The sequence below is a fragment of the Bos mutus genome, chromosome X, assembly GCF_027580195.1.
Source record: "Bos mutus isolate GX-2022 chromosome X, NWIPB_WYAK_1.1, whole genome shotgun sequence".
Classification (NCBI taxonomy): Eukaryota; Metazoa; Chordata; class Mammalia; order Artiodactyla; family Bovidae; genus Bos; species Bos mutus.
The window spans coordinates 20278405-20305748 of record NC_091646.1 but is presented as its reverse complement, the minus strand read 5'-3'; the positions used below and the strand labels follow the sequence as shown (position 1 = coordinate 20305748).

Genomic DNA, 27344 nt, shown 5'->3' with positions numbered 1-27344 from the left:
GTCCGACTCTGTGCGACCCCATAGACAGCAGCCCACCAGGCTCCGCCGACCCTGGGATTCTCCAGGCAAGAACACTGGAGTGGGTTGCCATTTCCTTCTCCAATGCATGAAAGTGAAAGTGAAGTCGCTCAGTCGTGCCCGACTCTGTGCGACCCCATAGACAGCAGCCCACCAGGCTTCGCCGACCCTGGGATTCTCCAGGCAAGAACACTGGAGTGGGTTGCCATTTCCTTCTCCAGTGCATGAAAGTGAAAAGTGAAAGTGAAAGTGAAGTCGTGTCTGACTCTTAGCGACCCCATGGACTGCAGCCTACCAGGCTCCTCCATCCATGGGATTTTCTAGGCAAGAGTTCTGGAGTGGGGTGCCATTGCCTTCTCCGAGTTAACCACTAGGGAAATGCTAATCAAAACCACAATACTACTTCACACTTAGTAGAGTGGCTATAATAAAACGAAAAAGTAGAAAATAAAAAGGGTTGGTGAAGATATGGAGAAACTGGAACCTTCATACATTGCTGGTGGGAAAGTCAAAAACTTTCTATGGAAAGTAGCTACTGTGGAAAGCAGTTCGGCAGTTCCTCAAAAAGTCAGACATAGATTTATCATATGACCCAGTAATCCATTACTAGAAAAAATGAAAAAATATCTCTATGTAAATATTTGCACATCAATTTTCACAACAGCATTATAAATAATAACCCAAAGGTCCATCAGGTGATGGTTGGATACACAAAACCTATTATATCCATACAATGGAAGATTAATCAGTCACAAAAAGCAATGAGTTACTAAGACACAACGTGGATGAACCTTGAAAATGTTATGCTAAGGAAGAAGCCAGACACAAAAGAACAAAGATTGTATGATTCAATTTATATGAAACATCCAGAATAAGGAAAACTCTACAGAGAGACAGAAAGTAGATTAGTGGTTGTTAAGGGCTGGAGGGAGTGAGTACTAATGGGTACAGGGTTTCTTATTGAGGTGATGAAAATGTTATAAAATAAGATGGTGGTGATCATCACATAATTTACTAAAAATCAGTGAATTGTACACTTTAAAGTGGTGACTTTTGTGGTATGTGAATTATATATCATTATAGCTGTTATCTTAAATTCAAAGGACAAATTTCTCATCTGTTCATGGAAATTTTTCTGTTTTTTCTCTGAGTTCAAGTCCTTATCCAGTAGAATACCCTTCCAAACTCAATTTGTCCATCCTTACACCTCTCTGCCCAGCTGAGCTGTTGTTCACTGCAGTGTATTAAATAATCACTTTTACTCACATTCAGCACTAGGATTCATTTTTTATTCTTACAAATGGAAAGAGGGGCACTAGAATTCAACAGGACCACAGTTATTAAGAGGTAAAACTCTTATACAGATTTCCTTTTTAGCAATATTTATTTGTCTACAGTATTCATATTGAAAGAAAAAGAGGCTGGTGGCCTGGCTTCCCACTTATATCCAGGAGAGAATGAAGTCAGTTTATCACTTCCTTTGTTCACATTTTTCTGAAGAGACCATGTCTAGTAATGTACCGTCTCAAATCCTCAACCTTGCATTCAAGAACCGTTGTCTGAAACTGTCATACTATCCAGATTATAATGTTCATTTAAAAAAAAGAAAAACAAAGCGAAAAAGAAAAAAAAAAACACAATCATTGCCTGAGGGAATTTTTAAATTAGAAATTTCGAAGACATTATTTACATCATAAAGTGTAATTTTTTAAGACAATTAAACATCACTACTTTAACTCCAAGGTTGCTATCTCCCTGTTGAAACAGTTTTATTATTTCAACTTCCTTTAAAATGCAATCATCTCAAGTTCCCTTTGGAGAAAGGACTAAGATTTTGCAAGAAAGGTGCCAACTGCCCTGGTCCAAGGGGTTTATTGGAGTGTGCTAAGCGAAGCAGTATTCCAAGGGTTCTATCTGCGCTGCAATCACTCGTACGGACAAACAGAAGCAGGAAGGCAGACACTCCTTACTGCCCTTGACTGAGTTCTGGAGATCTGAACAGAAACATACACTAAACTCATAATGTTGCAAGTTTTGAGGGTGGCTGAATGCTGATTTCATGGCTTCAATCACCATCTTTAGTGATTTTGGAGCCCCCCCCAAAATAAAGTCTGACACTGTTTCCCCTGTTTCCCCATCTATTTCCCATGAAGTGATGGGACCAGATGCCATGATCTTCGTTTTCTGAATGTTGAGCTTTAAGCCAACTTTTTCACTCTCCTCTTTCACTTTCATCAAGAGGCTTTTTAGTTCCTCTTCACTTTCTGCCATAAGGGTGGTGTCATCTGCATATCTGAGGTTATTGAGATTTCTCCCAGCAATCTTGATTCCAGCTTGTGTTTCTTCCAGTCCAGCGTTTCTCCTGATGTACTCTGCATATAAGTTAAATAAACAGGGTGACAACATACAGCCTTGACATACTCCTTTTCCTATTTGGAACCAGTCTGTTGCTCCATGTCCAGTTCTAACTGTTGCTTTCTGACCAGCATATAGGTTTCTCAAGAGGCAGGTCAGGTGGTCTGGTATTCCCATCTCTTTCAGAATTTTCCAGTTTATTGTGATCCACACAGTCAAAGGCTTTGGCATAGTCAGTAAAGCAGAAATAGATGTTTTTCTGCAACTCTCTTGCTTTTTTGATGATCCAGTGGATGTTGGCAATTTGATCTCTGGTTCCTCTGCCTTTTCTAAAACCAGCTTGAACATCTGGAAGTTCACGGTTTACATATTGCTGAAGCCTGGCTTGGAGAATTTTGAGAATTTTGAGAATTTTACTTTACCAGCGTGTGAGATGAGTGCAATTGTGTGGTAGTTTGAGCATTCTTTGGCATTGCCTTTTTTTGGGATTGGAATGAAAACTGACCTTTTCCAGTCCAAAATCACTGCAGATGGTGATTGCAGCTATTAAGTTAAAAGACGTTTACTCCTTGGAAGGAAAGTTATGACCAACCTAGATAGCATATTCAAAAGCAGAGACATTACTTTGCCAACAAAGGTCCATCTAGTCAAGGCTACGGTTTTTCCAGTGGTCATGTATGGATGTGAGAGTTGGACTGTGAAGAAAGCTGAGCACCGAAGAATTGATGCTTTTGAACTGTGGTGTTGGAGAAGACTCCTGAGAGTCCCTTGGACTGCAAGGAGATCCAACCAGTCCATCCTAAAGGAGATCAGTCCTGGGTGTTCTTTGGAAGGACTGATGCTAAAGCTGAAACTCCAGTACTTTGGCCAACTCATGCGAAGAGTTGACTCACTGGAAAAGACTCTGGTGCTGGGAGGGATTGAGGGCAGGAGGAGAAGGGGATGACAGAGGATGAGATGGCTGGATGGCATCACCGACTAGATGGACGTGAGTTTGGATGAACTCCGGGAGTTGGTGATAGACAGGGAGGCCTGGCATGCTGCGATTCATGGGGTCACAGAGTAGGACACAACTGAGCAACTGAACTGAACTGAATGCTGATTTTACAAGCTAGATTGACAAAGGTGATTAATGAGTCCTTCGTTAAATAATGCAAAATGTGTTTGAATGATGATGTACTGAACAGTATTGCCCTTGCTGTGGTGTGATTAGTAGAAATGCTCATCATGGTGGATGCCTAAGATTCTTTCCCAAATTCACTTGGATTTTTATTGCTTTCCTCAATCTCAATAGACCAACTGATGAACTTTGGAGACTGGTTCTTTATTTTTCAGGCCACAGGGCATCTACTGTAAAAGGATTAAAAAGGGAAGCAGACAGAGAAGGCTATGTGTTCCCAAACAGAAGGCCTCAGTGGTGAGTCAGAAGGCAGGGAGTTTGGCAGGCCAACTAACTTCAGAGCAGTACAATCTGATTGAGATGAAATCCACTCAATACTAAAATACACTGTCCAGACATTGCCTTTGCTTCCCTGATTCCTTCTTCACAAGGACAACGGAGTATCCTTTTGCTCAATTAACTTTTGACTAAATTCAGAATAAAACAGATGGTTAGAAGCCATAGAAAAAGAGGTAGAGGCCTTTTGAACCTCCATCCTAGGCTACTGATTTTCCAGTAAAATATATTTCCTCCATTTCCTGGAAATGCTTTAGAGTGAATTCATTTTTATAACTCTGTTTTCCAAAGGGAACGAATCATATAGGTCTGAGGAAATTATTTTAAGGGGCTAAAATGCAGAAACAAAGGCTGACTATAGAGATACGTCCCATGATAAAGGAAAACTATAACGGCCTTAAGAAAACTTAAATCTAAGCCAAACCACTGTTATAGGAATTCTGAGATAATTATGATGCCTACAAAAAATGAGTTTGTGTTGGTAAACTACTATGAAACAGGAAAGGGCAATACATTATTGTATTTATACAATATTTGGCTTATATGACAGAAGAGCCACCTGCTTACATTCAAGTGCAGTGGTCAATTTCACTTCTCCAAGTCCTTGGTTTTCACAAAACAAGCAGCACCATGCCCTGTAATTGACAGACCCAGCAAAACAGAATTGGACTCTGAAAACTCTCATCATCTCCCCAACTTCAGGTGGAAGACATGGATGGATGAGTCAAACAGGAAATAAGAAGGCAAAAAAGAATATGGCATATGGAGAAGGAATAAATGGATAGATGGGTAAGGTAGTTTAGATTAGTGGTTTAAAAAAGAGAGAATGCACAGAAGTTTTTTAGGGCAGTGAAATTATCCTGAACAACACTCTAAAGGTAGATAGATGTCATTATACATTTGTCCAAACCCCTAGAATGTCCAACATCAAGAGTAATGGCAATGTCAACTCTGGACTTTGGTGCTAATGATGTGTCAATGTAGGTTCATCAATTGTCACAAACATACCACTCTGATGGGACATGCTGATAGTGGGGGAGGCTATCTATGCATGTGTGGGGCAGGGGTATACAAGACATCTCTCCATTTTGATCAGTTTCACCATGAAGCTAGAACTGCCCGAAAATATAAAGTTTTCTTTTTCTAAGAAGGGTAGATAAGCACTAGAAAGGTAGAGAAAAAAATCTTTCCACCTTTCCTACTGAATGGAGGCACTGAAAACAGACTGGTTAGGCATCTGCCATACATTACAATAAAGTAGAAGAAAGTTAGAAAAAATAAACAATACTGGCCCTTACTTATTATATTTGCCTATTTGGCTGTAGGGAAATATCTCTACAGATATACAGTTGCAGACAGAGGCAACTTCCAGAGTTTAGTACAGGCAAACCTCGTGTTATCGCACTTTGTTTCATTTCACTTTGTGGACATCGTGTTTTTTCACAAACGGAAGGTGTATGGCAGCCCTGAATCAAGCAAGTCTACCGGCGCCATTTTTCCAACAGCATTTGCTCACTTCAGGTCTCTGTGTCACTTTTGGTAATTCTCCCAAGAGTCTACACTTTATCGTTATTATTATATTCATTGTGTGATGGGTGATCTTTGATATGACTACTGCAGAAAGATTACAACTCGCTGAAGGCTTAGATCATAGCATTTTTAACAATAAAATATTTGTTAATTAAGGCGTGTACATTGTTTTTTAAGACATAATGCCATTGCACACTTAATAGATGACAGTAAAGCATAAACAGGGACTTCCCTGGAGGTCCAGTGGTTAAGACTTCACGCTTCCACTGCAGGAGACACGGGTTTGATCCCTGGTTGGGGAACTAAAATCCTACATGCTGTGCAGCATGGTCAAAATTTTTTTAATTAAAATTTAAAAATTGGATAGGACTTAAAAGAAAAATAAAATGGAAACATAACTCTTATATGCACTGGGAAACCAAACAACTCATGTAACTCAGTTTCTTGCGATGCTCTGGAATCAAATGGGCCTTCCCAGATGGCTCTAGTGGTAAAGAATCTGCCTGCCAAAGCAAGAGACTCAAGAGACATGGGTTCAATCCCTGGGTTGGGAAGATCTCCTGGAGAAGGGAATGGCGACCCACTCCAGTATTCTTGCCTGGGAAATCCCATGGACAGAGGAGCCTGGCGGGCTACAGTCCATGGGGTCACAAAGAATCAGACATGACTGAGTGACTGAGCACTCATGGAATCATATCTGCAATATCTTTGAGGGGTGCTTGTATCAGTGAGCCTGGCCTATTTGTGGCAGCACAAAGGACCATATTCTTACAGTGGGCTGCACTTGTTGCAATAAATAAGGAATTTCACCCTCTGAGAGGCATTTTGATGGGAATGGAAGAGAACGCAGTCCCTTCTGCAGGGACAAGTTGCAGGCATGCACATTCTTGCCAGGATGAATGTGCTCACATGGTTCTCCCTGCCTGACTCCCTTCCAGCTCTTCTCTGCTTATCTAAGCCCTAACATGCCCTCAATCCTCTCTGCCATTCAACTTTTTCCTGTTGCTGTTGTTGTTTAGTTGCTAATTCATGTCTGCCTCGCTGTGACCCCATGGACTATAACCCGCCAGGCTCCTCTGTCCATGAAATTGTCCAGGCAAGAATACGGGAGTGGGTTGTCATTCCCTTCTCCAGGGGAGTTTCCCGACCCACAGATCAAACTCACGTCTCCTGTACCTCCTGCATTGGCAGGCAGATTCTTTACCACTGATACACCTAGGAAATCCAATATTTTCCTTTATTGATTTTTGAATTTTAGTTTAGTGAGTATCAGAATCGCCTGTGAGGAATGGAGAGAAAGCAGCTGAGGGAACTGTTTAAAAATGCTGTTTACTAGGACCTATGGCCAAAGATTCTGATGTAACAAGCCAGATGTGGATCCCAGATATCTACAGTTTTAATGGTCTCCCTGGGGGCTTTCAAATGCAAAAGGTTTCCCAGCCACATCTGGAGCAACTCATCTTAGGACAGTTTGTCACTTGACATCATTGCCTGCCATGTGGCTTACACCATGTCGTCCTGTCTTCCCGGTGAGACCATGGATGCCAAGACCTAAGTGCTGCATGCAAATGAACCCACAACTAAGCTACATAGTTTCCTCTTTCTTTTCTTTTTTTTCAGTTTTATTGCAATCTAATTGACAAATAAAAATTATATATATTCAAGATATCTTACTTCACATTTTGATGTATGCACACATTGTGAAATGAGCACCACGATCAAGCTAATTAACACATCCATCACCTCACATAGTCACCATTTTCTTTTGTTGCTATTGTTCTTCTTTATTTTTAATCCCTCCTGGCACATAACATCAACTTACAATAGGCAAAGAGAGCCACTGAGCAGATTATTAGAAAAATAACTCATAGAAAACGATATGCTTTTGTTCAATGGTAAGAGACGTTTAACAAATGACAGTGAATTTTTAGGACAATGAAGGAACCAAAGTCAGGAGCAGCAAAAGCCTCCTTTAGGCTGTCATGTCCCTAAAGGATGCTAAACTCCCTTTCAAAACAACCGGCTAGGAGAGACCAAGCCTCAGTTAGATACATTAAACATGCCTCATGGCAGATGTAGGTCTGAGTTGGGCTCCCTACGTCACTTTGATCATACTGGAGAACTTCTAAACATTTCGGAACTTATGTGCCACCAGAAGCAAACTGAGGCTTAAATGGGTCCAAGATCAGCTGATAATCCCTCAGAAACTTGAAAAAGGGGAGAGAATGTGTGCAGACCTGCAAATTCCAAGAGGTCTCTATCCTGCCCAAGCTTATAGGATGTGAGAATTAATTTTATGTATCAACTTGGTTGGGTCATGAGATGCCCAGATTAAATACTATTTCTGGGCAGGTCTGTGAGAGTGTTTCCAGATAAGGTGAACTTTGAACCAGTAGCCTGAGTAAAGCAGATTGCCCTCCGCAATGTGCATCATCCAATCTGTTGGCCTGAATAGAACAAAAAGGTGAAGGAAGGGAGAATTGGCTCTCTTTGTACCTCACTGCTTGAGCTGGAACATCTGCTGCCTGAGGACTGGAATTTATACCCTTAGCTCTCCTAGTTCTCAGGCCTTTAGACTCAGACTGAACTACACCACCACCTGTCCTGGGTTTTCAGCTTACACATGGCAGATCATGGGACTTCTCAGCCTCCATAATCATACAAGCCAATTCCTTGTATGTATCATTTGTTCTGTCTCTCTGGAGAACCCTGACTAATACACAAGACCAAAATAAAGAAAGCATTTAGACTAGCGAGGACTCACTGAATAAAGAGCATAAGAACATGTCTGATCACAGTATCGTCAGGGTGTGAGAACAAAAAATCTCCATGAAGGAGAAATAATGAAGAAGACATAGTTCCTGTTTTATTTATAGCTATATTTATATTTAAACAGGCTATGTATATGTATATATGTATACACACACCCACACATCAAAGAAAGTTTGGCATCAGATTCAACAAGATGTTAATGATGATCATCTCTGAGTGGTGGAATTACAGGTGATATTTATTTTCTTCTTTATACTTTTCCTGCACTGTCTGATTTTTTAATCATTATTTATATAATAAAAAAATTCTTCCTGTTTTAAAAAAAATGAAGTAAAAATCAGACACTAGTGCTCTTACAGAACTAGCAACGGAAAACATCTACAATTAATGACTCTTAGGAAGACGAGCTAATGTGAGATGAGATGGGGACACCTTACATATGGGTGAACTTGATTTTTCAGATCTCCAAATACTGTGGGTGAGTACTCAGGTATTCAACACAGATTGGGAGGGTGATCAGAACACTCGGAACATATTTTGAATTTGTTGCTGCTAAAAATTTGCCTAAATACTCAAAAATGTAGATTTTTAAAAAACACCAACTAGCCCAAATCCCTTCACATGCATATCTAATTACAATAGTAAGTCCAACTGGTCTCAATAATCCAGCAATTCTCATACTACAGCTCTACAGTTCCTTCTCAGACCATCATGGGCTCCCCAAGACCTTTTGGGTTTTTTTAAATTAAGTTTGGTTTGAGAAAAAATTTAAATATATATATATTTTTTGGCTCAACAATTTAACTTCTAGGACTCCACCTTACAGATCTTTATACGCTTTGCCAAAGTTACACACAGGATGTTCACTGCAGAATTGTTTGTAACAGCGAGATGTGGAAATAAGGTACACGGACTCCAACAGGAGATGGGTGATAGAAACTGCAGTACATCTTGAGTTGGTATTTAGTATAGATAGGACTTGTATAATGCCCATAAGAATCACAGAGGTTAGTCTGCCTTGGATAATCCCAGTGAAGTTGCTCAGTCGTGTCCGACTCTTTGCGACCCGTGGACTGTAGCCCGCCAAGCTCCTCTGTTCATGGGCTTCTCCAGGCAAGAATACTGGAGTGGGTTGATAGACTCAGCAGAGGCAGAGAGAGAGTCAAAGCAGAGTGATTGTATGCTCCAGACCGGCAGGGAGAAGCAGCTATTGTAACACTTTCATTCACCATTTGACTGCACCCTTCCATTAAAAATTTAATCATTGGGGTTCACCTGGAAGCTAAAAGAAATGGTCAGGACCAGAGGTGGGGGGGGGTTGTGTGAAGGCGGTAAAAAGGTACAAACTCACAGTTATAAGTACTAGGGATATAAAGTACAACATGATAAATATAATTGACACTGCTGTATGCTCTTTATGATTATTGTTAAGATAGTATATCCTAAGAGTTCTCATCACGAGGAAAACACATTTTTTTCCATTTCTTTGATTTTGTAACTCTATGACATCATGGATGTTCAATGACTTACTGGGGTCATCATTTCATGATGTATGTAAGTCAAATCATTATGCTGTACACCTTAAATTTACAGTGTTGCATGTCAATTTTTTCTCAATATAACTAGAATAAAAAATAAAATACAAGGCAAATAAATAATTGAAAATATGATAACCTTAAGTGACAACTCAGAACACAAATTGTGTAGATAGCATGATTACAACTACATTGGGGTTCCCTGGTGGCTCAGAGGTTAAAGCGTCTGCCTGCAATGCGGGAGACCTGGGTTCGATCCCTGGATCGGGAAGATCCCCTGGAGAAGGGAATGGCAACCCACTCCAGTATTCTTGCCTGGAGAATCCCATGGACGGAGGAGCCTGGTGGGCTACAGTCCACGGGGTTGCAAAGAGTCAGACACGACTGAGCGATTACACTTCACTTCACTTCAATGATATATAGCTATATATGTGTAGGAAATGCATCAAAATATTACCAGTTTTTAAAAAAAAGTGATCAGGGATGAAGAGAGAAGGGAGCCTAGCTCTGTTGAGTGATGTATTTTAACCTCAGAAATGTAAAAGGAAAATAGTGACAAAATTATCCCCTGTGATTATTGTCCATGCTACCTATGAAGTTCCTACCTGATTTTTCACACCAACTACTGTTCATGTTATCATTATGAAGCAAACTCACTGAAGAATGATATTTCATTTTTTGAAACCAAATGTATAGAAAGATTTTAAAACTCTTGAGGGACTCCCCTGCCGGCCCAGTGGTTAGGACTCTGCACTTCCACCTCAGGGGGCACGGGTTCCATCCCTGGTCTGGGAACTAAGCTCCCGCAAGCCACACAGTATGGCCAAAAAATAAAATAAAAACTGTTTATCCATGCACACAATGAAAGGAATCGGCAGCAAAAACACACGTAGAACATTAGGTGAAGGGTGAAACTATATTTCAGCTGTGATGAGGAAGATGACAAGGCTACCAAACAGGGAGACTTCGGGGTTATGAGGACTTGACCTTTTCATTAGTGACTGGGCCAAGTCTGGAAAGAAGACATGGAGGAAAACAGAGTAGATTAAGGGAAATTATACAATTTCTTTTTCAAACAGGAACTTATTTTGAGTATTGCACATGCCCTATTTATAGCTTATATATTTTGTCATATCTGTGTTCAAGCCAGAGTCATTTTATTCCTCCCTCTGTGCCAAAGGACAGTCTTCCCTTTGGGCTGTCCTCAAGAACAAGGTTGATAATATTTCCAAGGATATCATAGCAAATTGATTGCTTCTAAAATAAAATCACACTATGCAATCATGTAAACTTTATTCCATTAAAGGAACTTGGGGATTCACCTCCTATATGTAAGGCGAGCTCTAACTGCTGAATTTCCCCATAATGTCGACATATCAGCCAATTTCTCCTTTGTTGCGGTTTAAAAGGTCTTGCTCTGAATCTTTGTGCTACCCTTGAATTACTCAGTACAGGGGATGTAAAACTTCTAGACATCTGTAAGAAACCTACAAGTAGAAGAGTTCCATTATAATGAAGCTGACATTAGACCCTTGCAATGCAGCTTTCTCCAGTCTTTCATTGGTGTCGCCTCGACACTTCAGTGGTTCTCCATATAGAGAGTCAAGAAAATTTTTGTTCATCATCTGAACACTCACCACAGTATAATAATTCTTGGTAAGTGGAGTCGCTTCAAATCCTTTGACAGCCTTGGGGGAGAGAGGTCTCTCTGTGAAAAAGACATTTAAATTCTGTTAATATCACACAAGTCTAAGATGAACATTTTATAACATAGGTCAACTAACATATAAATATTGTCAAGTGGAAGGCTCAAAGGAAATGTACGTTTCTAAACAAGTGAAGCTATAATCTTACTAAACTACAGATGGTCAAGTCACAGCTTCTTAATGACAGGGTCAAGGCAAGAACTTCAGATCCAGTTTGGGCTGTTTCTTCACTCATCTGCCTTTCCATTCGACTTATTATAAAACAGATAAGCAAAGGAATGCTAACCAAATACGTTATGTTTGTAACTTGCAACTAACCATACAAGAATAACATAATACAGATAATAGCAGCCATTCTTTCTTGGGGCTGGCTGTTTATTGTGCCCAGAATAAAATAATCGGAATCTTGAATACACTGAAAACTAGCAGGAAATTCTTCTATGTATCATTTTAATATCATTACATTGTGCTATAAACTGTTGTCTTTCTTTTACAAAGTTTGTCTTATCTATTAAACTCATGACGAAGAGATATCCCAGGATGCTTTTTTTAAAAACAAAGAAACCACTTAATAAAAATACAGACAGGGGACTTCTTTGGTGGTCCAATGGCTAAGACTCCTCACTTGCACTGCAAGGGGATCAGGTTCAAACCCTGGTCAGGGAACTAAGATCTCACAAGCCACCTTGTGCAGCCAAAAGAAATATAAAAAATAAAAAATACAAGACAACAATCATAAATGTTTAACAGTGTCACTACAGACTATCTTCCTTACTCTCATTTTGTCCTGTATATCATTGCTGTATATTCCATTTTTACCTCGCTATATTATATTGTATGCTGCTTTAAATTCCTTCTGAAGTATGGTAGAGTATACATAACCAAGTATTATCATCAGGCCTTGATCTTTCCTTTTCTAAAAGTAATATTTTCTAGTTTTATATCTATGACATTCCACTCCTAAAAAATACAATATATATAAAAGAAAAACCAACAATTAACCCGTCACCAAGAGCTAACCATCACCCACAGTAACGTTTTGGAGTATGTCTTCCTATTCCTTTTATCATGTGTTTGTGAACACACACACACACAGTGATCTTCCTTAATTCACCTACAGCTTAACTCTCCTATTACAACACTATTTCATGAACATTTTTCCATTTAACCTTGATTTCTAATGATTTTTATATTTAAAATATCCCTTATGTTTACTTGGCACTTACCAGCTTTTAGGACATTTTATTTGATCTTTACAACGACCCTGTGAGGCAGAGATAATCTTCTCATTTTGCAGAGGTCACTAAAGTACAGAAAGGTGAGGTCAGCTGCCTAAGGGCATGAATTTGGGAAATGGCAGAGCCAGGACTGAAGCCCGGGTGTGTCTTGACAAGAGCCTGTGCTCCCAAGCAGCAGGACGTCCAGAGATGAAGCTACTGAAGGGCCTGGTCGATGGCATGAGCAGTGAGTGGTTCCCCATCCACCTCAGAGCTCAGAGGGGCCATCAGTTCGATCTGGGATGGTCAGAGAAGATCTTGCTGGGCAGGGGGGTATTTGATCTGTCCCTGGATGGGGGCTAGAATTCAAACAGGCTGAGAAGACAGTAGAGCGTTTTCTCAGCAGGGAAGATTCCAGGAGCACAGCTGTAGAAATGGCAACACTCAAACAGGGCTGTTCCTGCGACAGTGAACTGTCCAGCTGGACCAGGCTGTGTAAAGTGGAAATACAGCAGAAACGCAGGTATGAGGGCCAATTCTCCCACTCCTCAGCAACAAAAAATGGGGCATATCTAGTTTAAGATCTGCCTGGATCCACATGGTGGCTTCACGAGGCTTTACTGGATAAATCTGAGCAATTCAAAGCCACCCAGACTATTACTTGAGATTATAAGTGGCAGAGTCAGGACATGAACCCAAGTACTGTATTGCCAAGCTTGGTGCTCGCCGCCCCCCACCGCCCCCCCCCCCAACACACACACACTATGGTTTTGGACTCTTCAGCATACTTGAAATCAACAGTCACCAAATTCTTTTAGTTTTTATTAAACAAGTTTTCTACAGTATAGCCCTGATGCTACTTAAAACTCAGTTGTTTTGTGTAATTATGACATAAACCAGTCCGATAAAAATAGAATGTTCCAGAGAAATCAGCAAGATGTGGTCGCCTTTTGAAAGCAAGGCCAAAAGGAAGGGTAAACAGTAATGGAAAGTCTGCTAAGATGCAGAAGAGGAAAGGAAAGCCCAAAGGAATTGGTCACTGCAATTGAAAAAAAAAATGGTAACTATGTAAAGTAGAACAGGGAAACACGAAAGAAAACAGTGACTGCCATGGAGATTCCTGGGTGGCTGAACATAATGCTAAAAGAGCTGGTGCTTTGATAAGATCAATAAAATTGTTAACAAGGATTTACTGAATAGCCCAGGGGACTATATTCAGTATATTGTAATGACCTATAATGGAAAAGAAATTTTCAAAATATAGAGATATATACATATATATGTATAACCAAATCACTTTGTTGTACACCTGAAATTAATACAATATTGCAAATTAATCACACTTTAATAAAAAAATTCTAGTGAAAAAATTTTAATAAAATAGTCAAACTCTAGCAAGACTGACGGAGGAAAAAGAGAGAAGACACATATTGCCTATATGAGAAGTGAAATATGGGATATCTTTACAGACTCTAGAGATACCAAAAAGATAATAAATAGTATGAACAACTCAAAACACATAAATTTGATAATCAGGTGTGAAATGGAGCAATTTCTCAGAAAACCAAAACTGCCACAGTTCACCCACTATTAAATATACCATTTGAAGAACCTTATAACTAGTATGGAAATTGAATTTATAAATTTAAAACTTTGGAAAAAAGGAAATCTCCAGGCACATATGGTTCTAATGGAGAGTTCTACCAAATGTTTAAGGAAGAAGTCATAGCAATTCTTCTCAATGTCTTCCAGAAAATAAAAGAATTCATTTTATAAAGTCACTATTACACTGACACCAAAACCAGACAAAGACAGTACAAAAAATAAAACTGCAGACCCATATCTCTCATGAATTTCGATGAAAAAACCTTAACAAAGTATCAGTAAATAGAATTCAGCAATATTTTATAAGAACTTTATACCATGGAATTCATCCCATGGATACAAGTTGGTTAAATATTCAAAAATCAATAGATGAAACCCATGTTAGTAATAGCCTAAAAAGAAAAATCACATGATAATATCAATGGATGCAGAAAAAGCACAGGACAAAATTAAATACCCATTCAACAAAAACTTCCAAAAAGAAATAGGAATAAAGAACTTCTCCAACTCTATAAAGACATCTACAAAAACCTTATAGCTAGCATCTTACCTAGTGGAGAAAAACCTACAGCTGAATGCATTCCGAACCCCAAGATCAGGAATAAGGCAAGGATGCCTGCTCTCACTCAGCGTCGTGCTGGAAGGTCTGGATGTCCCTGCAGTCTTGGTGCAGAATGGGGAATCAACCCCGAGAGAAGGAAAACAGATTTGGAAGGACAACCTTGGAAAATCTTTAGATACGTAGCCTTTGCAAACAACCGGCCCCATGAAAAAATTCAAGGGGTGGATGCAAAGAGAAAAACACCAGTACCAGGTTTCAGTGACAGTTCTTGCCTCTTGTTCCTCCTTTGCCCTCTACCCCCAGCCCACCACTGCCTACTCTTAACACGTGTGGTCTTAGCTGAAACCCACTCTCAGTGAGACACGCAGAGAAGGAATGAATACGTGGAGGTGCAGAAGAAACAAGTTCAGTCCCTGGGGGTGGTTCCAAGTGACAGAAGGGGGGTCAATTTTCCCTCCCCAAAGTGTCTCTTTGGCACATGGATTATATTGAGCTGAAAACAATCAAGGCTCTAAAGACTCAGGAAGTCTTTCTTTTTACCTCCCTCTTAGATGCCTAGAGAATTTAGGTAGAAGGCCTGTTCCCAGAACAGAGCTATCAGCAGAGACATCTGCAAAGAACATGGGCTGGGGGTGGTGGGGACAGCTCTTGGAGATCAGAGTCCACTCTGTGTTCCATGGTCTCTGCAAGGCCCAGCAAACATTTATTTGCCAAACATTTGCTTTTCCATCTCTCTGTCAATTGCCTTCTTCCCCTTTGAAGTCACAAACCACTACCCCCAACACCCTCTTTTATCTTTAGCTGAAGATGGTATTTAATGTGAACGTTTCACCATTTTGGCAACTTACTCAGTTCCCCTGGGTCTCTCCCATGTAGACATATTATTAAAAATTTTTTTGTGATTTTCACCTGTTGATCTGTCTCTTACCAATTTCAAAAGAACCTAGAAGGGTAGAGGAAAACTTTTTCCTCCGCAATATAACCTAACTAGAACTAATATGAAAACATAAACCTTTTAGGTGGTGTTTCTAAGGCCATTAAAAAACTGGTCAATTCAATTCAATCAACAAAAAAGAAATCAATCAATGTAGTGAAGAATTCAAATGGGTTATTTAGCATAACTCAAACAACAACAGTGTCACACAGTGTAGACATAAGTAACCTTCCTAGGGCATTCTGCTAAGTGAAATAAGTCAGAGAAAGACAAATACTATACTGTACAATAGGACGTATTCATGGAATCTAAAAAATAAAACCAACTAGTGAATATAACAAGAAAGAAGCAAACTCACTGATACAGAAAACAAACTATTGGTGACCAGTGGGGAGAGGGAAGGGGGAGGGGCAATATAGGGATAGGAGAGTAACAGGTACTATTAGGTATAAACTATTAGGTATAAAATAAGCTACAAGGATATACTGTACAACATGAGGAATACAGCAAATATTTTATGATAACTATAAATGGAGTATAACCCTTAAATATTGTGATCACTATATTATATAATTTATATAATACTATACAACTGGGGCTTCCCTTGTAGCTCAGTTGGTAAAGAGTCTGCCTGCAATGCAGGAGACCCGGGTTCAATCCCTGGGTCAGGAAGATCCCCTGGAGAAGGAAATGGCAACCCACTCCAGTATTCTTGCTTGGGAAATCCCATAGACAGAGGAGCCTGGCGGGCTACAGTCCATGGGGTCACAAAGGGTTGGACACGACTTAGCGACTAAACAACAATAACAAATATTTCAATTAAAAAATGTTACAAATGTTGGGAAAAAAGAGAAATCGTCCTTATTCCTATGTAACGATCCCTTTCCCATTAACTCTCCATTCATTCCTCTCCTCGCTAAGGTATAGATTCCTATGCCTGTTGGTGGTGACAAGTCAAAAAGAAATCTAGTGATAACTGGTTTTCTCTGGATGTGAAGGATCTGTGTGATACACCCTGGGGATTAAAACAGGAAGTCTAAATATAAAGCCTCATCATGGTTTTGGATTAGAATAAGTAGGAAGAGTCATTTCTTAATCTGCCTTAATAAAATTTAATTAGCCATCTACCTAATCCCCTCATTTGACATCTACATTTACCTGCAAAGAAGAAGTTTTAGAAGGATTTATTGACCCTTTAACTGAATCAGCTGAAGAAAACAGAACTTGTTTAAAATATCTGCTCCAATCATATTTGCCTCAATAGCCAGGAAAATTTTAATGCAAAGTCCTGATAAAACCTTCACCCTTTCTTGGTAACAAAGACAAAAATTTTAAGGAGAGATATAACCTACTGTGTTACTGAGATATAACTTACTATGATGTAGTGGCAAACATGATTTTGGTGTGTAAACAACAAGGTCATTTACAAGTTACCACTAATTTTGAAGAAAAAGACTGAAAACAGGATAAATGGCTAATTTTCTTATTTATAATGTATCTGAGTCAAATGAAATGATGGATAAAAAAGACCTTCTGTAGTTTATATAATGACTAAGTTATTCATACATGTACTTTTCAAGAAGTAAGATCCTTGGAAAAAATATTTTTTCCTCAAAATGGGGTGTATTTTTCTCATGTGACAGGAAATTGAAAGGCGGCCAGCAGGACTGGTAACAAGAGCTTCCTAATGTCACCTGTGTCTGAGTTCTCTCATTCTTGCGGAGAGGCTTTTGTCATCATGGTCACAAAAAACTATTCTATCTTCAGCCTTAAACTCATGTTGAAAGATGTGTGTGTGTGTGTGTGTGTGTGTGTGTATAAAACACTATACTCAAATATTCTATTTATCAACTTTCTACAGTATTAGAGTGGTGGTGTTCTGTAAGTCCTCAGAAATCAACCTCCTGAAGAGAGGAAGAAACTGTCTCCAGGGCTTTGGCCATAATTATCTCTAGACAAAAGTTACAGAGGATTTCTCAAACTTAAAAATCCATTCCCCAAGGGCAAACTTACCAGAGCATGAAGTGCTCTTGTCAATGGAACAAAACTCTGCACAGCTTTCCATCGCAGAGGCAGCAGAGCCATCTGCGGGCTGAGGGTTGCCTGGGACTGGAGTTCCTTTGTTTGATTTCTAAGACAAAAGAACCTGTAGCATCAGCCTGAATTGTACCCAGGCTACCGTGAATGAGTATTCCAGAATTCCTGACTCTTCCAGTGATCTCCGTGTTACACATCTGGCCCAACAGTAAGCAGATAGAGACCACAGAATTCCATGCCTGATTCAACTTTATAAAGGACCCAGAAGTTGTATAGCAGAGGAGTTGAAAACTTCAAATTGAAGGTTTCGTTTCTTTGAGCTACACATTTAATCTAGAAATCATTTTTAAAGACTCTTTAAAGATAAATGTTCTTTCCTAAGTGGACACATCACTATGGATTTTATGGAAAGACATTCCAAAGTTGACAAGTATCTTCTAAGTGTTAGTCGCTCAGTCGTGTCTGACTCTTTGCGACCCCATGGACTATAGCCCACCAGGCTCCTCTGTCCATGGAATTCTCCAGGCAAGAATACTGGAGTGGGTAGCCATTCCCTTCTCCAGGGGATAAAACAGCATAACACTGAGTTTATATTGTCCCTCAGCAGCATTCTAAGTAGGTTGTGGCCTTCTTACTGTTTTGTGCAGCAAGATATCGGTGGGAAAGGATTCAAGTCGGCAAAGAGCTGATACCTACTTTGCCAACAAGATGTTTGCATTACACCAAGTTAATCTCCTCCACAGTCCCTTAAACACGCTCCACTTGAACTACCACTGATCTTTCATGGTTTTCATTCTCCCCAAACAATCACTACAACTTATATTGTCCTCCTCTCTCTTTTGGACCTGTCCACACAGCCTCCGTGTCTTTGAGGGTTCAGCTCAAGTCCTATCTCTTCCAGGAAGCCTCTCCCAACCTCTCCAGTCACTGCATACTCTCTGTCCACTGATGATCTGCTATCTATTTGACACTTCATCATCCACCACTTTGTAGTGTCCATTGGCAGTTTAATCTCCAGCTCTTACCTCTCTCCCATGCTCTAAATTCATCCTGCCAACCTGCTAGAAATCTTCAGAATGATAACCTGCTGGCACCTCCACTCAACATGTCCAAAACAACTCATCATCTTCCAGTACCAATCACCCACCCCCAACACACACACACACACACACACACACAAAACCTCCTATCTTCTCTATTAAGGGAGTTCAGCATCTACCAAACATTTCCTATGTCTAAAGCACTACATTAGGCACTATGGACACAGAAAGATATACAAAGATGAATAATTTCCGTTTGACCTCCTTGTCAGGATGAGCTGGGTACCTCTCTTCTGCTCACCATTCTCCAGACTACCTTGTATTTAGAACTGAGCATTTGATATGCTAGTAAGACCATCTCCTCACAAGACTATGAACACCACGAGGGCAAGAGGCATGCCTCAGGCTTCTGTGCCTCACTGGTTCCCTCATCATAGAACTGATATCCTACTCCTGGCAAATAAACCTTTGCTGCCCAGCTAGGTGGATGACACTGCATGCCCTTAAGGAGCTCACCATCAACCTGGACCCCTAGGCTTGGCATTATGTTCACCTCTTCCCTTTCCTCATAGCTAATCATCAGCAAGTTTTCTTGATTCTGTTTTGACAGTATCTACTGCATCCATCCACTTTCTCTTCTTCTCCACAGTCATCAAAGTCGATTGCTGGGACCTCAGCAGTAGTCTTTACTGCTTTGCCCACATCCTCCTTGATTATCCCCACCACTTCCCTGCCATCCAGCCCCAACATCATCACTAGAAAGATTTCTCTAAACCACATGCAATCCCCTGCTTACAACTTGTCATTGACAGCCTTCTTAAAGTAGCTCCAGCCACACCCCTTCTCTTCACTCACCTGACCCTCAACCCAAATCCTCCTATCACTCACTCCATGCTTCCCTGCTTCCCAGCTTTAACTTAGTAACTGCTTCTATCCTCTGCCCATCAGAAGCCTCTTTTCATCATTCAAGACCCAAGTCAAGTGCTTCTTTCCTCTTGCTGCTGCTGCTGCTGCTGCTAAGTCACTTCAGTCGTGTCCGACTCTGTGCGACCCCACAGACGGCAGCCCACCAGGCTCCCCCGTCCCTGGGATTCTCCAGGCAAGAACACTGGAGTGGGTTGCCATTTCCTTCTCCAGTGCATGAAAGTGAAAAGTGAAAGTGAAGTCGCTCAGTCGTGTCCGACTCCTAGCGACCCCATGGACTGCAGCCCACCAGGCTCCTCCATCCATGGGATTTTCCAGGCAAGAGTATTGGAGTGGGGTGTCATTGCCTTCTTTCCTCTTAGGTTACTGTTAAACAAATAATTTCTTTACTCTTCCAACAGCTTTGTACATATGACTTTGTGTGACTCTGTCCTAACCTGTCATGTACACACCTATCATGACTACTAGACTGCAAAGTCCTTGGGGGCAGAGTCCATGAGGACAGATTATTACAACCCTCTCCCCACCAAGTGGGCTTCCCTGGTAGCTCAGTTGGTGAAAAGAATCCACCTGCAATGCAGGAGACCCCAGTTCAATTCCTGGGTCAGGAAGATCCTCTGGAGAAGGGATAGGCTACCCACTCCAGTATTCTTGGGCTGGTGGTTCAGATGGTAAAGAATCCACCTGCAATGAGGGAGACCTGGGTTCAATCCCTGGGTTGGGAAGATCCCCTGGAGGTGGGCATGGAAACCCACTCCAGTATTCTTGCCCGGAGAATACTCATGGACGGAGGAGCCTGGTGGGCTACAGTCCGGGGTCGCAAAGAGTCAGACACGACTGAGTGGGTAAGTACAGCACAGCCCACCCAGTACCCAGGAAATACTCAACGAACAAGCTGAACAGAATTGAATGACCTGCCCCACAACATTCATTCATTTTACAAATATTTACCGAGCCAAACCAACAGAAAAAACATCTCTGCCCTTGTGGCACTTATACGCTAATGGTAGAATACAGATGGTAAATGAAATAAATAAATAAATAAATATACACTGTTAGAAATAAATGGTTAAAAAAAAAAAAAACCTACAAAAGGGAAAGGGGACAAGAGTAGTGAGAACAGGGTCCAATTTCCCCCTGGGTGACCTGATAAGATGCTACTTCAAAGCCAACAAGGGAGCAAAGACCTGAAGTAGGTAAGGGTGGAGGGACAGCAGGTGAGGCAGGAACCTGTCTGGAACAGGCAACCAGGAGGCCCGCGTGGAAGTGGGACAAGTGAGGGGGAGAGAGGTCAGAAAGAAGGTCAGAGGGGACACCAGAGGCCAAATCCTGGAGGCCATGTAGACTATTGGGATGACCTTGACCTTCACTGTTTTTGAGCTGGGAGCCATTATAGTACTCAAGTTACATTTTAAAAGGATCATTTTAAACGTACCCTCTCTAATCATTTTAATAATGCTCAAGGTACATTTTATATTTTTTTAATTTTTTTTTCAAGGTACATTTTAAAAGTACCCTCTGGCTACTGAGTTTAAATTACACTATAGGAGTGACAAGGACAGGAGCAGGGATGCCAGTTAAGAAGCTATTGCAATAAACTAGGTGGGAAGTGGTCCATACTCTTGCAGTCCTAGGCTTTCCCTGATAGGCTGGCCTCCTGACCCCAGTTAGCCAGACCTATTCTTGACAGCTGGAAAAGAGTTTCTAAGGGTTAGGTTCCCCAGGTGCTCAAACAAGAGCCAGAGCTTGCCAAGTGTATCCTTAACTGAGTTGTAAACCAAAGAGAGTTTAGGAAAAACTCAAAGAGAAGGGGTCCAAGACCAGGACAAACTGCTCAGGGTGGTTGGTTCACAAGGGAGGAGCCAGACTATATGCTACAAGGCATCTCAGTAAGGGACACTATATATATAATGAGTGCGGCGTGCTGTCTGTTCGCTACCTGCATCCCCTCAACAATGCTTGGGATTCCCAGGCCAGGCCAGGAAGCAAGGGCTGTTCCTTTTACTTTTCTGATGAAGGCATTGAATCAGTGAACAAAGTTAGGGTGAATTTGTCAAATTATTTAGAGATTCTAACAATCAGATTATACACATTGAAAGATGTAAAAGGGGTAAAAATCGGCTGTGGAAATCATCAAAACCAAGGAAATTCCAGGCAAAGCCCATGAAAATACTTCAGGGCTCAACAGAAACTCCTCGATTCCCAGTACTAAAAGATACTAAGACATTTACACACACACACATAATTAGAAATCTGTTAGTAAATACTCATTCCATTAAAGGAAATGCTCTACCTTCACCCGATACACAACACAGAAAAGCGTGAAGCTAAATTTTAGCTCAAATACTTTAGGGAAAAGCTCCTAACAGTGGTTATCTGGAGGAGGAGATGAGAGGGGAACTTTTATTATCTCCACTATCTATTTTGGTAAGTTTTAACTTATAGTGAGCCTATAATCTTATTAAATAATAGTATTAATTTTGAGGTATTAAAAAAGCAAAAAAGACATCAACCAAAGGAAAAAATATACCAAGGAGCTAACTACTCAAAAGGAGCCCCTGGGTAAATAGTTTTGAAGCATGAAGAGCTATAATAATGTGAATAACTGAACCTTATTTTATCTGTATTATGACATATTTTTATAATGCCAGAGATTTTTGTTGGTTTTGTAATATAAGCAAGATTTAGTTTCTTGAAGAATAAAAGGCAAGTAAGTTACCTAAGAAAGTTCTAGAATGATTACTGATGAGTGATTAGATTGCATTTCTCTGGGTATCATCATGAAAAAGGGTAAACGGTTAGCAGTGTACAACGACTTTCAGGGTAATCTTATTTAGAATCAAAGTGGCCAGACAGCTTCCTGCAGCCTTGTGATTATTTCTCCTACATATCTCTGAGACATTTAGACTTAAGTTTGCTCAAAGAGCTTAGGGATAAAAAAGGAAGTGAGCACATGGCCTTTCTTATTATTGTATTCTGCCATCAGTGATTCTTGGAGTAGCAGGAAGGACTTTGTACATGGGCTACATGAGCTAGAATTAGTAGCAGAAAGGGACATAGTTAGGGTGGAACAGTTGTCTAAGCTTTGAATTCTTTTGCTTTTTTAGTTTTTTGCCGCCTTGATGTAATCTAAATACAACTTGGCTTCAAAATATCTAATCACAGATTTTTTTATCCCAGTTCTGTTCTAGTCTTTTTCACATATACCAGTACAAACAATTCTGTGAACCAATGAAAACTGCAAGATTTTCCGTCCAAAGACCAAGAACATAGAGGAGTCAGAGTCAAAAAAGCTTTGAAAAGATTGACTTACCACTGGATTTAATTTCTCGGACATAATTACTAGGGAACCAGCCCGTTCTCCCATTTAATGTGCCTTCCCACCAGCCTCCTTCTTCAACTCTAGTGACATAAATGATGTCCCCTTTACAGACAGACAGCTCGTCTTCATTAGTCTGCTTAAAGTTGAATCTTGCCTTTACTATCAACTGGTGACTTCCATTTTCCGTCATCTCCTAGAGAAATAAAAGTCACACCAGATTAGGTACTCATCTCAATGAGGCTGGGGCAGAAATTCTATGAATTTAGGCAAATAAAGTAGGGTGACCAAGGATAAAACCCCAGGTCTATCTCAGTCTTGAATCTTTAACTTAGGAATGGGCCTAACATAGGTAGGCCTTGCCAGGGCGCAAGCGGTGAGAAGAAGGGGATTAATAAAGCCCTCAAAATTGTAGGCAAACTTTTGCATTTGTGGGCATGTGTATTTTGGAGGGAGTCATGCCTTCATCTCCTTGTCCCCCACCAGTTATCTAAAGATACTACTTTTATTTTTTTGGCCACACCACTCAGCTTGTGGAGATCTTAGTTTCCCGACCAAGAATCAAATCCAGGCCCCCCGCAATGGAAGCATGGAGTCCTAACCACTGGATTGCCAGGGAATTCCTGAAAGATACTTATTTAAATGAGCTAGGAAACAAATTAGATTAATAAACTATCCCACTCTGCCTGTACCCAACACCCAGACAAAGTCTTACATAATTACATGACCAAGATTAGGTACTAACCTCCTCTCATAAAATCTGCCTCCCACCTCCCAATTACTAAGAATATCTTAAATTGGCTAAGGCTTAGTCATATGCAAAGATCAAATATCCCATAGTTACCCAAGTCAGGAGCTCTTAACCTGTCACAGGTCCCTGAGAAGATGATAGCACAATGTGCCTTTACCCAAAACAGAGACTAGTAAATTCAGAGAGAAAATTTTGCATACAATTTGAGAGGGCCCAAGGGGTATGGAACCTTACAATGTTCATCAGCTTCTGAAAGGGATCTCTGATCTCAAAAGGTTAAGTGCTTTGGAAGTAATTAAAGTACTTTGGAACTAATAGCTCCTGATGGCTTAAAGCAAGTGGGTGGATTTTGACAAGGAATAAAGGTCTCAAAAGAGCAGAAGCTAGGGTGCTTCCTTCCAAAAGCTCCCATTAAGACCAAATGCAATGATAACTGAGCCATCCCAATACAGGAGCTCCTCTCGAGCTCAGTAGGAATGCAAAGAGAAAAAGAAAATGGCAGTGATGATGATGAGAGCAAGTAATGTGCATTGATTGCCTGCACTGTGCCAGGAGCTATTTAGTTCTCTAATAAGCTGGGGGCGGGGGGTGGGTGGTGGTGACGGGGAAATAACAGCAAACTTCCCTCAGGAAGTCGGACTAACAACTGACATTTGCATAGGGCTCTCAGTTGCTCAATTCTAGAAAGGGATGGGCTTCCCTGGTGGCTCAGACAGTCAAGAATCTGCCTGCAATGCAGGAGACCTGGGTTTCAATTCCTGGGTCAGGAAGATCCCCTGGAGAAGGGAATGGCTACCCACTCCAGTAGAAAGGGATAGAACTTTGAGGCTTCAACCCTGACTTTCTGACTCTGTGGCCCACATGCCTTTGATGCGTTCCCTTGGGCCAGCCTGAATTGGGGTGAGGTTCCAAATTCATTTTATCACAACACCCCAAACCAACAGGATGGTATCTCACCACCTATGGAGATGTAACCAAGATAGCCATCGAATTTTACGGATTTAAAAACAGGCCAGGGGAATTGGGGACCATACTTACCACTGGCTTTGACTGCCTTTGCAGTCCTGGAGCTGTGCTAGAAACTGCTCCCTGTGGGTTTGTCTGAGAACTATTAGCAGCGCTAAGAGAAGAGGAACGTCCACATGGCCTTTCTGAGAGCTGATCTGTGAAAAGAGGAAAAGGTACCGTAAAGAGAGCCCCTTGTGTCAGAAAAACGTCTCCAGCAAAATATTTTCTTTCACGGGACATTATCAAAGGCAATCTGACCAGACTTCTAACTGTTCCATGATGAACATGCTGAGCTTATTTCACCCCCCCTCCCCTCCATTGCAGTGGCCAACTTCTCTTTCTTAACCTTACTGGCCATTGTTCTCCAGTAGAATGAAAAACAGCAACACAACCACATTTTCTCTTAACCCATTTCTCTACAACACTTTGCTCCTGAACCCGTTGGAACAGTATGCCCTGTGATCCCCAGCAGAACTATATTGGGTACCAAACAGCTGTCTGTGGCTCTTATTACTTTGAAATATTTTAAATTTCTCGCTTTGTTTTTTGGCCCGTAACTGAGTGGTTCTTTTCTTCCTCACATGGAGCAGTCTATGTGGCACATATGATGTCAAATCTTCCTTGTGCCTGGGGGATGGGAGAATGAGAATGAGAGAGAATGTGCGTCTGGGAAAGATGCAGTCTTGATACTAGAATCTTTTTTTTTTTTTAAACTCAAACTCAAGAGTCTTTTCCTTGAAACCATGTGAAATTCGATCAGCCCAGCGCTGAGTTGGGTGTTTTCAGAATGCCCAGAGCATACTAAAGGGAGGAGTTGGCTTCCTGACAAATTCAAATGAGAGTTCTTTTCCTCTCCATTTATTTTTAAAAGATATAAACTGCAAAAGTCTAAAGCCCAAACATTCCCTAGGCGACAAGCTCAGTATCCAAGTAATTTCCTTGATGCTGTGGGTTTTAACTTTCACCTCCTTGTATTTTATAAATATCTGTGGCAAGGGAAGAGACTGTAAAACTTGCTAGGAGAGTTTGGCAAAGGAACATATAATTTGTATGGCATAATGTTAGAATTATACGATCCTCCCTGCCCAGAACTGGATAGTTGTCATGTGTGTTAAATATAGTTACTTGAATTAGCTGTACTTTCTGCTATACGCCTTGCAATAGCGCCAAAGCATTTTCTTCCAGAAAGCAAAAGAACAACTTCAGAGAAGTATTTTTGCATTTATTGCTATTATATACAGCTCTTTTGACTAAAACTGTAATTACTTGATAGCTTCCTAGATGCCCCAGCCTCTTTGGCACTTGATTATATTGTCTGTTCTTGTTCTTTAATTGTTTCATGTGGGTAAGTTGAGTCTCCCTAAATAGATGGTAATTTTCTCCAGGGCGGGGACCACGTCTTACACTTCCTTTGTAGCACCTGGCAGTGCTGGGCACACAGCGTGTTGACTTTCCAGTGTTTTGAGCAGCAAGACCCAAGTTGGAGCATCGGGGCTCTAGAGTCAGTGAGCTGTGGGTCTGAATCCCAGGTCTGCTGCTTACTTTCTACTCGAACCACCACAGGCCTGACTTTCGTCATCTGTAATATGGACCTACTATTGACACCTACTCCACCTACTCCCAGGGTTGTTTCAAAGATTAAATGAGACTACTGATGGCTCTTAGGACGGCCATGACCCATGGTAAGGGCTCAACGCATGTTAACTATGGTTATTACTGCCCTGCTCTCAGTAAGAGACTGTATCACAGAAGGAATGAAGCTATCCTTTAAGGTTATCATCATTTGGTTCACATGTACTAAGATTTATATTTATTTCATTCTGCCAATGTGATGGGTACTAAACATTTAAATAAATGATGTTCTTTTCTCTCACTATGAACCTGAGGTTTCATTTCCAGTGCAAGGTTACTGAAGGGTTCCTTAACATGGACAAAGACATACTGAAAACTATGAGAAAAAAAAAAAAAATGTCTCTGGCGGGGAAAGGGAAGTAACGGCTGCATTTTGTAAACTTTATGAAAAAAGGAACTGATCTTTTTCCTTTTAATTTTCTGCCTTGTTATACTCAGGGGCCTATTTGATAGCTTTGAATGAAATTGTTTCTTGATTCTTATTATATTAAGGGCATTAGAAAAACATCTGTAATAGTTATGTTGAAATCCTAAAGTATGACGAATTAAAGCATCTGGCACCCATTGGGGTTCTTTTAAGGGGAAGAGAGAAATCTGTCCCAAGGGCACAGTTGTGGCCATAGTCGGATCCTAGAGGAATCAGAGACACGTGAACCCAAACATGTCACCCAGACCCCCCTACCCATCTCAAGCCCTACTTACCTTCTGTTGCTTTGTTGACAGCTAAAAGAGTGTTCAGAACCTTGGAGAAATTGACCCCTGCATAAAGGTCATCAGGATCAAATATCTATGAGAAAGGAAATTGAAACTGTTAAGACACTGTAAGTATTCAACTCAACAAACCAAACTATCAGAAGGCTACTTCCTCCAGCTCTCAGGGGAAAATAATGTAAAAGCCAAGACCCAAACCTCTGTATACCTTTGGGAAAAAATGAAAGCGGCA

General features: G+C 40.7%; 1 protein-coding gene across 9 annotated transcripts in view; it reads right to left on the bottom strand.

Moving 5' to 3' along the window:
• The window catches only part of ARHGEF6 (Rac/Cdc42 guanine nucleotide exchange factor 6), a 117323-nt gene that overhangs the window by 58694 nt on the left and 31285 nt on the right, over positions 1-27344 (bottom strand). For all 9 annotated transcript variants that reach the window (XM_070366211.1, XM_070366204.1, XM_070366205.1 and 6 more), the window contains 4 exons: positions 27104-27188; positions 24800-24924; positions 23005-23206; positions 11304-11374 (listed from right to left, as the gene is read on the bottom strand). In XM_070366211.1, coding sequence (XP_070222312.1) covers positions 11304-11374; positions 23005-23206; positions 24800-24924; positions 27104-27188 — 483 coding nt within the window. The remainder of the gene's footprint in view (positions 1-11303; positions 11375-23004; positions 23207-24799; positions 24925-27103; positions 27189-27344) is intronic.